Source organism: Chelon labrosus (assembly GCF_963514085.1).
Source record: "Chelon labrosus genome assembly, chromosome: 8".
Taxonomy (NCBI): domain Eukaryota; kingdom Metazoa; phylum Chordata; class Actinopteri; order Mugiliformes; family Mugilidae; genus Chelon; species Chelon labrosus.
The window spans coordinates 8,795,999-8,807,327 of NC_140358.1; the positions used below are offsets into that span (position 1 = coordinate 8,795,999).

Consider the following 11,329-nt stretch of genomic DNA (forward strand, 5'->3'; position numbering starts at 1 on the left):
GTGGCCACTGATGGAAAAACATCCAGTATACTGGAAGACACTGCTTGATGCTCTACCAGAAGACTCTTCCGTTAAAAGATGAAAACTAACTGGTTGGTTGTGGAAAATGTTCACCTGTTTACCTCTCCATTAAAGAGACTCCTGGAGGTTTTCTATGAGGCCTTGTTGGATCTGACCCTGGGTGTTGTGAGAAACATTTTAAAATTTTCAACTGTTGGAGAGAAAAACTAAAAAGTGTGTTTCTCACAATGCTGAACTCACTTCCTTTATGCCCCCTAGTTGAAAACAAAGAACAAATGTGTGACACAGTCAGCTTAAAACAAAACTGCCAACGTTTTACAATAGCTCTCTCACACACGACTTCAGCAAACATAATGTAATCCATTCATTTAGTGTTTGTTTTGAATGTATTTAAATATTATCTAAATAATCTACATTAAAACTCAAATCATACTGAGGCCTAAACTGCAGTTTGCAGATCAACTCGATTCATAAGAAGCTTTCAGCAGCTCCTGCCTGAAGGCGCCTGGTTGCCTGGCAACTATTCGGACTTGAAGGTGTGAACGGGCTGCCAACACTCCACACCCTGCGTCTGCACGCTCTGGTCAAACATAAAAGAGCATAAAAAATGGTTTTAAACAGAATCAGCTGACAGAAAAGGCGTTGTCACTGACATCCAAACTTTGCTGTGTTTAGAGAGGAAAAGAGGAAGAACAAGAATGAGATCATTGTTGCACAAAAGTCCCGTTTGTTACTTAGTTACTGTTGAACTACTGGTCATAAAATGTGGTCGACATTTTATCAATATAATCTCAGCAACGTCACTAAAATTTATTTTCTTGTTAAGGTACGATTATAGCCACTAGTTCTCCCCAAAATGCATCTTATGGTCTTAAAAACAGGAAGAACTAAATTATAAATAGAAATCCTAAATATAAAAGACAGCCCGTGTTGTTTATAGCCATGTTAAGCGAGCGTTTCTTCACTGTATTTCTTGGCACATTGCTGCATTTTCTCCATTGTGAACATCACAAACTGTTGATCTAATATTAAATTGGCGTAATGTATCTTCTGTTATTTTAGTTTACAATATTTGACATATTATTGCAGTTTGTACTCCACTATATGTATCAGTGACAACAGCAATGACAGTTTCTTGTTACTTTGCAGATAAAGATATCACATTTCAACATAAATCATCAGTTTATCAAATTTAATATATTGTAGATTTGATATATAAACTTGTATAAACTTGTGACATTTTTAATGCAGGACTTTATAGTTTTATTCTTTGTACACTGTTAATATTTATCCATCTTTCAAGTGTCAGGTATCCTCTAACTCTCACAGTGTTGCTTTTAGTTTTTTGTCCCTTTAAGATCTTGAGACAGTTTCTTACCAACCTTCAGTCGAGTGACAGGAAACTAAAATAGGGCACCATCTTATCATGTGGTTCTCTCCTCACCAAAATAACAAGCTAAACTCAACTTGCATTGTACTTCCCTCTCTGCGTTTACTACCAGTGCCTTGTCCTGTAGGCTGAGTGTACATTTAAAAGCGTGCACATTTCTGTGACTCACTCCAGTTGATGTTAATACATTTCACTGTGCATTATACTATGTACAACTGTGCATGTGACAAATATCGTATCTTGGACTTTTTGAAAGTGTCACTATGAGCTTGACTTAGTCTCATTACCCACCACCTGTATAAATATGTCCTGCTGCACTTTCCGATCACTAGTTTATGATTTTGTTTGTTACGGCCTCCTGTAGCCACAGTTGTAGCCTGTAGTCAGGCGACTGCAGCAGCTGCAGAGCCGTTACTGAGTTTCTAAATGTGTCATCTTTGTTGTCTTTCACTTCCACACTTCAGTTGCAATGCCAGATACTGCATGTGCTGACTATTACTACAGCTAAACAACAACCTGAAAATCTAAATTCGTCATGAGGGCACAAAGATGGCCGACAATGCAGGTGTGAAGTTACGTGATCGAGGTTTTAGAGCCAGAACCTTCACTTCAACATTCTGCTGAAAGCTGTGTAGGAGGAGAAATGTTGTAACACAGTGGCTGCAGGATGTGTCCTCGCTCTTCTGTACAGCTGTGACTCTGCAGCAGGACATGACAAACCCTTACTAACAATCTTCCAGAGAGCTTTTACCCAACAGAGGATGTTGACTTTAAAATGTCAGTTAATCAGTCATTACTAGTATGATTCCCTAATCAGGTACTTTCTATTTGACTTTTGTTGGTCAAATCCTCATGAACTGTTTCGTGTGTCAGTTCAATTTTGAGCCACATAGAGAGAGAGAGCTCAAAGGATACTATCATGTAATGAACTCACTGGCCCTCTCTGTCTTCAGCTCCAAAAAGGGGGTTTGCCTCTTTCTGTTTCAGCGTGGCCATGTGACTTCCTGTCTTCTGCTCTTCATTCGGCTGCCGAGTGCACCTCAGCCTTCCTCTGTTTTTTTTTATCTGACTTTGGCTGTGACAGCACAGTGACAGAAAACCTCACTAATTAAAACCGGGCGCGCTTTCTCAAAACTTTTCATCCAAGGAGATCTCAGGACTACTGAGGACAACGATGTTGAGGCGAAGGCCCTCAAATGCCTCGGAGAAGGATCAGGTGCAGAAGAAGAAGGTGAGTTTTAGGTTTTTATTTTGCTTTGCAGGGAGGCGAGAGGTTGAAGCTAATGTACACATATTTGGCTTTTATATTTTTAAACTTTGTACTGCGGCTGTGAAGAGACTTTCCTCACACACTTGTTGGCACTACAACATCACATACAGCTGTCTTTGTGTGCACATTTTTTCAACACAGGATGTCAGCTCAAGTTAGCGCAAACCTTTGCGGTGGAGCTGAACAAAGCCACACGCACACACGTTCGCACACAAAACGAACAGCACAGTGAGATATTTGTTGTCTGAAACAGAGCATTTTCTCAGTTTTCTAACTACGCTTTGGCCACAACTTGTGCTTTGTTCAGAAAAGTAAAGTTCCTCTATTCTGGCTGAGTGAATCATTGCTGCAGATGTAGGTTGAGTCAGATCGAGCTCTGTGGCTTCTGCTCCCTTTGAGAGCGAGCCTCCTACACTCAACACCAGTGCCCCTATCCATCCACATCTCTCCGCCTGTGGTCTGATTTGCACCTCGTCATTGCACATCTCATTGCCTCTGTTCTCGGCAAACATCTCCTCACGCATAATTGTCACCAGCTAGAGAGCATCATGGTCTCTGCTGCGGTTGTCACCCTTAATAGAAGACTGACTCTGCTGAAAGCTTTGTTTCTGTTAAATAAGAACAGTGGCATTTACCAGTAAATTGCGACCTAGTAGAGATCACTTGTTCTTCACAGGTAGTTTAAATGTTCAGGAGAGATGTGAACCGTGGGCCACTGGATGTCTGCAATGATTGGCTGCAGCAGTTGCTGAAGTTTTACCCATTTCCTGTGGTTTCTACAAAAGAGAGAAGGATGAGCCGCAATAAGATTTTTCACAGTGACATGGAAAATTAGAAGAGATAAAAGAGTTTCCACTACAGCTAGAAGAAACTAGATGTGGAAAATTATGCAAAAGAGCAGAACATTTGTCTCTTTTGGTTAAAAACAAGACACCTTATGTTCCAGACAAGAACTGAAGGGATGTGTCTGATATCAGCTGATGAACAGGAAATAAAGCAGGAACAGATTCATAATTTAAGTAGTTCCATAGTTCCCCAAATTATTCCACAGTTTTAATGAATTTTCAGTTGCAAAGTAGTTAATATTTTTTGACAATGTTACTGACCAAACAATTAGTCAATGATTAGAAAAAAAAATAAAAATAAAATAATCAAAACCAAATTTAAACTTGCAGACATCTTCATACTGGCACTAAGTTATCTAAAAAGACTGGATTTGTGTTGTCATGTCTTCTTCACCTTGTGTCTTTAGTGGGTTTAAAAGTCGTAAAAACAAGATATTTATTTCAGGGCCTCTCATGAATCACCACACATGATTTCCTTCGTGTTTCCTGCAAAGCTGCTCAGCTACATTTATAAAAAAAAAATAAATAAAAATGTAGCCACAGCACCATGCAGATGTCTAATGACCCACATATACCACTTCTTTTATAACAGTACAAGGAGAAACAGTTCTAAGAAATCCCTATGCAGATTCATTGTGTTCACACTTTTGAAGAGATCACGTGTTACACGTTCACAAACACGGGGGCAGTGTTATCAGTGTGGCACCAAAAACCACCAAACAACGGACTCTCGTTATTCTCATTCAAATACATAAATGCATTTCGTATTGTGTTTGCAGCTCACCCTGCAGAGGTCCAGCAGCTTCAAGGATTTTATGAAGCACAAACCCACCTCTCCTGTTGTGTCAGAGAAGGAGTTCCCCTTGGACGAGAATGTAAGTTGTTCCCCTCAAACATATAAATAACAACACACGCAACATCACAGTTTGGAAAAAGAGAAGCAGACTATCTCGTGCCATCTTTTGGGTTCCTAAATGACAGTTCCTGTAGATATTTTATCACACTGTTCCTCATTCGTCATGCTGTGACGATTTTATCCAGTAAATGATGCTGCATCCAGATAAATGTCTGTAACAGAAGTGCCCAGTTTGTGCTTCTAGATTTTACACGCTGCTGCACGTGTGAACAGATGTTAACACTTTAAAATTCACAGAGCATATTAATCACTTCCCAGTAACATGCAGTGTGTGCTGGGTGGAAGTTGGAGGACAAAACGTAGAAGTATAGAAGAAGAAGAGAGGAAGTAAGAAAGAGAAGCATTACACAGAGCTCAAATAGCAGCCACATGCAGACAGGATGTCCTCTGGTGTGAGCTAGTCAAGCAGAGAGCCTCTGCATGAGACAGACGTCAGGCAGAAGTCTGACGGTTCAACATTTTTATAACACTTTTATTTATACATTAGTTTTGAACGTCAAAATCAATGTTGATAGTTTAACTGTAGCACCTTCTCTCTGTGTGTAGCAGCTTTCTGCTTGTCATTGTGGTTTCTTCGCAGATAAACAGCTGTCGGCCTTCACTGTGGTGCTTAATCAAATAAGGTTCAAACTAAACTCAGTTATGAAGGGAAGCATTATTAATGCATGGAAAACCTGACAGTACAAACACTGATTGAATAAAGTACACCACTCTGTAATAAACCATCCTTCTGTAACTAACTTAATTCGCTTTGAGCCCTCTGCCGGTTCGGCTGCAGACAGAGTTTAGTAACTACTTTCAAGCACCTCACCACTAAAGATTGTAGGGGGTGTAGTGGGCACCAGCAGCATGTGTGAATGCAAGAAAAAAAGCCACAAAGTTAGTGAGAAATAAATACTTCTGTGACCAGAGTTAAAGTATGTCACTGGCATAGTTTTTTTTTTTTAAATCCTCACACCCTTTACTCCAATTTAAATAACATTTCCTGTTATTGGCTGACATTCGTCGACAAATTGCAGCAGCAGCTGCAAGCAGCTGATGATTTGTTTTTTCTGTCGTCTCAGGTGGCAGACGGGGTGATGGCAGAAGAAGCAGCTAAAAGTGGCAGCAAATTGGGAAAGAAGTGGCGCAACGTCATTTCACGTACGATGACCCGCAAAACGTCAAAGATGGTGCAGAAGGCTCTCGCTGAAGAAGGGGTAAAGACCGTGTTTGAACAGGGACAATAAAAAAGATAACTTAAAATAACATTAACACTAGCACTAAAGAAGTGTTGCTGTTACAAAAACACTCTCCGTCCTGGGCTAGAGCTGTTACAAACAGTTGGATTTGTCTCCACCTTGTGGAGAAGCACATGTCCTGCATTTTTCAAAACAAAGATTGATTTTCAGTGGTTGAATGTAACTCAGTAGTTTTAGTAGTATAGTATAGGTGCCTGTATTTTACTTGATTCAGTTTTAAATTTCTACACATAAAATAATAAGTGTTATATATTATTAAATTTTGCTGTAACATAACTGCACAACAACACAACATCTGTCACAGTTTTGAATTTACAGGCTGGATCATTTTGATCACTTTACTTTCGATAACGTAGGTTGTGCATTTGCTTAAATACTATTTCATTTCTCTGTAGTAAATAGATAGCAGAGAAGTCAGAAGTATAACTGATAAATTGTTATATGTAAAAATAATTATAATGTTTCGAAAAATATCTGAATCAATAAATTCTAATTAATCATTAATTAATAAAATTAATAAAAATGTATTTTTCTTCAGTTTATTTTAATCAAACATTAATTTTACTGACTTGACTGATAACAGTTAATTAAAACAAATGTTTTAGGAACATTTCGCCCAAGTGAGGCCCAAATTTCCAGTTGTACATTATGTATCAAGGCAACTGAAGGTGTCCGGGTCTGTTGTCCTCTGTGTCTCCAGGGGGAGAGCGGGGAGGAGCTGTCTCCAGTCTCCGGTGACTTTCTTCCAGATCTGAGTGCAGGACAGAGGACGTCCGTGTGCTCCACAGGCTCAGAGGACACCATGCCCAGCCCCATCACCCGCCAGCTCTCTGGCAGTAAGTGTCCATCTGTTAGGGACTCAAGATAGACTCAGAGGCTGCCTCCATTTCACAGAGAGGCTTAGACCAGGCTAAAAATTGGGCTCACATTAGTCTAATACAAGCTTCACAAAAATAAGTCAACACAAAATCTTAATTTTTATTGAATTCTTGTGACCCTGTGCTCTACCCTCATCAGGCAGCGACAGACAGAGCCTGGACAGTGGGTACTGCCAGAGGGACAGCATGAGACTGGAGGAGAACGGCATCTCTTACAATGGACCGTTCTGTGGTCGGGCTGTGGTCCACACCGACTTCACTCCCAGCCCCTACGATGTGGAGTCACTGAAACTTCAAGTGAGTCTCCGAGCTGTCCTCCAGGGAACTTGTTAACCATATGAAAACAGGACGGTTGGTCTGATGATCATCCTCGGAGGGAGAGTTTAATCTGCTCTACTGACTGTGTCTGACAGAATAACATAATTGCCGTAGTGGCTGTGTCACTGCAAATGCTAATCTTACAATGTTAAAGGGAATTAAAATGTCTGTAAGGTAATTCTTCAACACTAGTAATAATTATTTAGAGTAATATGTTCATCAAGCATTCTTATTCTTTTATCTCAGGCTGTTTAATAATCACCTCATCATCTCTCTTACAGAAAGGAGACATCATCTACATCATTGAAAAGCCCCCTGTGGGCACCTGGACAGGGAAGCTTAACAACAAGGTGGGCTCCTTTAAGTTCATCTACGTCAACCTCCTGCCCGATGAGAGTCCCCCTGCCAGGAGGAAATGCTGCAACAGTAAGAAGCGCCAATCCAAATCCAAACCCAAAACTCTGGAGGAAGTCCTGGACAGCATCGGCCTGACGGTGAGACAAACGGGGCAGTTCTTACCATTATCTGAAAAGTCATCAGAAATGTAAAACATACTCATTTATTTTCTTTTTTCGTTTCAGGAGCTGAGTTCCTTGCTGTCCATGCACGGCTTCCAGAGCCTGGAGGACTTTGCAGGACTGAAGGAGTCTCATCTGAACGAGCTGAACATCACAGATCCAGAGCAGCGCTCCAAGATCCTGAATGCCACCGAACTACTCAGAGACTGTAGGTTGACACACAGTGATGACACCGTGCCAATAATGTCTTATATTCAGCCACGTCTGACACAATGTCCCAATTAACAGCAGACAGTTACTGATGGTTTCAGGTAACTCAGACCAGGTTTAAGCGGTGTAAAATATTAACGCTGCCATAAAACCTTCTCTGCCTCAGCTGCATGATTAGATACATTTTATGACTCCACTGCAGCACATTAAATTCACAGTTTGCAGTTTGGCTCAGTCAGAAATCTGACATGGTCTTAATGTCTTGGCTCGCCTGTGCGTCAGAAATATAGTTTATGGATTTTAATTTGCATCAAAATGTTCTGCAGCACTGCAATATCTGTTGTTTGCTGCTGCCTGGATGATTTTCTTAAACAGCAGTGTATTTGCTTTATTCAAATAAAGAGCCAAAGTAAGCTTTTACTCCTATCATCTGTTAATATTACATTTAAGCTCAGACTTCAGGTCATGGAAGTCATGAGTCCAAAGTAACTTTTAACATTTTGTAATTAAGCGTCCTTCTCTTTTATTTAGAGTTGGAGCTGATTTAAATCCAGCTAGCAGAAAATATTTGACAAATTGCAAAATACTCTTTAAACACTATTGATTCTGAAATACTGAACAAAACACAATACAACAGTCGCCAACATGGGACAAGTAAATCGTTTAGCGCAGTAATTAATACACTTTTCAACTGTGAAAAAATGAGATTGCACATTTGATTGGAGGATTATATTACTGCGCCCCCTAGAGTGAATGTAACAACCAACACCTGTATTCTGTGTGGGAAAGGAGATGCCTGTAGAGAAAATAATGTACAAATCCAAAAGTAAGCCGCTAGCAGCTGCACAGAGTCAAGCCATACTTCCTTCAGAGTCTTCCTTAACGTTTCTGTCTGGAGAAGATAAAAGGACCTGTAAGAGTCCACAATTAAATAAAGGGATTGTACAGGAAAGCTCTGTGTTGAAATATGATCATTTTGTCTCCTGTAGCTGAAGACGAGTCAGAGCCAGAGCAGGAGGACAGGGCTGTGGAGGACGCCAAGGAGCCGAGGGATTCAGGCTGTTTCGAGAGCTCCGAGAACCTGGAGAGCGGACGCGAGGAGCCAAAGACAGAGGAGGAGACAAACAAAGAGACAGAGAAACATGAGCAGGAGTCGGAACAGAAAGAGGAGAAGCCCGAGACAGATCAGCAGGTTGAGGCTGTGCAGGAGCAGCTGCAGGAGCTGACGGTGGACGAAGGTTCCTGAGAAGTGATGGGAAAAATACTCAAACTTCTTTCACTCTGTGGATACAGGTTTAAAATATCTCTTCATGTTAAGAGAGTGGACTGTAACAATCTCATCTTTAAAACTATATATCTCTGTTTTTCAGTTTGCTTGCACTGTTGAGCAAGCAGCACACGATGTTTTCATCTCTCAGCTGGGTACTTTTATCTTTTTGAATGAACATGTTGCTATTGTCTGAATTATGTTATTGTTTTACATTAAGTGTCATGTAAAGTGTCAGATTATGAAGGTACAGTGTAAGGATTTAAAGCATTCTCTTTAGTGTCTCGTTGTCATTCCGTGTAGTCTCACAAATAGAAGAATGTAAAATATTTTTCATGTAACTTGAAAATGGCTTAAACTTGTTATGAAGTGACGTTGACAATGATTAACATGTGTTGTAAATAGAACTGCAATAAAAGTAATTCATAAAAGTAAGATGTGGTGATTATTACAGGTATCTTCAATCTGTTTCAGTCCTGGATAATTAATTCCTGGCTTTTTTGATGACATTAAATTAACTCTAGGTCAACTTGCTAATTGTTTCCAGATGTTTCTGCAACATCCCACAGTCTTCATCAGCAAGTGGAGCTTGTGCAGTTGCTGTGGCAACGGTCGTGATATCTCCATGACAACATAGCATCATCTAAATGCAGATGCAAACTGATGTGACTGAGAGACAAAGAAAAAAGATAGTAAGTGGACTTTTAGATAAGATTTAGAAACTATTACGGATTACACAACTGCTGACAGGAGGTGAAGATGAGGTGGTGTAGCAGTGTGAAAAGTTATTTTATCCCAGCTGGGGGGAGTCATTATTACGAGCTGTGGGACTCCTCTGTCGTACTTTAGCTCAGTGGTGCTTTGAGCTAAATTCATGCTCAAAAAGAACAAATCACAGTATTTTCCATGTTCACCAGCTTAGTTTAGCAAATTAGCACTGAACAGCCATGCAGCTGATTTGCAGGTATTTTTTGTAATCTGGGGGACTTATGATAAATTAAAGGAAATAAATGATCTGTCAGATATATGCTTCTTCCTGGTTATGTTTAAAATAATATTTAGATACTCTAGAAACAGACTTCCATGCTTTCTAGCTGAGAGTTAGACAAGAACTAGCAGCTAGTAGTTAGCTTAGTATAACATAAAGACAGGAAACAGGGAAAATGCAATCATTGTACTAGAACCACTAACACAAATAGGAATAGCAATTGTTAAACATATACGTGCAATCAATAAACTGTATTCTGTTAGTTTTGCTGGTAGGCTAAGCAGACAACAGAAAGGCTAGCTGTTTCCCTCAGTTTGCTGTCTTTATGTTAAGCTAAGCTAACTGTCTGCACTTTATAACTTCATGTTAATGCTGCCTTCACATGGGGTCGTGTTTACAGTACCATCTTTTGATATTCCCAACCTAGTGACTGAAAATCTCCCAAGTTGCTGACTTTTTGAGAAGTTTATATGTTTGCCTGAGTGGTGTATCCATACCAGTTTATGAATTCTAACCTTTTCAGTTATGAGGCTGTGAAAACCACAAGAGGCCGCTGTTCACGGACTCTTCTAGTGACACTTCTCTGGCTTTGATATTTGTGCTGAATCTCAAATCCAGATTCTGAGTGTGTCAACATTTGTCGTGAAAAACAGTCGACAAGGAGGTGAAAACAAACAGTAGCTGTGCAACAATAAAGCAACCATGAAACAAGAACAAAACTACAAACAGAACATGTTGTTCTTGTAAATCTATGAATGTCAAAGAGGTGCACTACAAGACATGGGGAAATAACAAGTCATCATGAAAGTCACAATGGGTGGCAGAAGCAGAACCACGCACAAAGTTAACAAACGACCTAACCTACTTTAGGCGACATCTTATTCAGGTTGTCAGGAACCAGCTACTCCAGGGTCATGGACGCCAGGTCAGGCTCACAGAGGAGTCATTAAACAATAAAATGTTACAGTTATTAAGTGTATGTTGACCTCAACAAAGAACTTAGAGGCAGTCCTTCTACAAATCTAAATCACTAACAGAGTGAAACCAACTGTGATCAGATTCAGAGAGATCTGTAGGACATTTTGTTTAGATGCAAATGTTTCCACCAGTTTGTCTACAGCTGCCACATCATCATGAAAAGTGACCAAAGGCTACTTGAGTCCATAATGTAAAAAACAAAACAAAAAAAAAACACTTGCAGCAATGACTGCACAGCTGCAGACTCCTACTCCTACTCCAGGGATATGACTTTACCAGCATCCACAGACCAGGCAAGGATGTTCCTGCTGCAGACACTATGCAGGCAAAGATTGTTTAGCAGTTCGGAGATAGGCAGGATAAAAAGTCAAATACAAACATACATAATACAGACACATTTCAATAAACAGGATTTTTACACAATAAGATAAGACTAGTGATAAAAATAAATTAAACCATGGATATTTATTGTCATTGTTGTGATCAGGG

General features: G+C 40.0%; 1 protein-coding gene across 1 annotated transcript; it reads left to right on the forward strand.

The window, feature by feature from the left end:
* The first annotated feature begins 2,395 nt into the window (after positions 1 to 2,395).
* On the forward strand, positions 2,396 to 9,401 carry sash3 (SAM and SH3 domain containing 3). Its single transcript, XM_084549179.1, has 8 exons — positions 2,396 to 2,642; positions 4,306 to 4,401; positions 5,507 to 5,641; positions 6,384 to 6,519; positions 6,701 to 6,858; positions 7,161 to 7,373; positions 7,461 to 7,605; positions 8,597 to 9,401. Exons 1-8 carry the CDS (start codon positions 2,586 to 2,588, stop codon positions 8,851 to 8,853), a joined length of 1,197 nt encoding a protein of 398 aa, XP_084405305.1. The 5' UTR covers positions 2,396 to 2,585; the 3' UTR covers positions 8,854 to 9,401.
* The last annotated feature ends 1,928 nt before the right edge of the window (positions 9,402 to 11,329 follow it).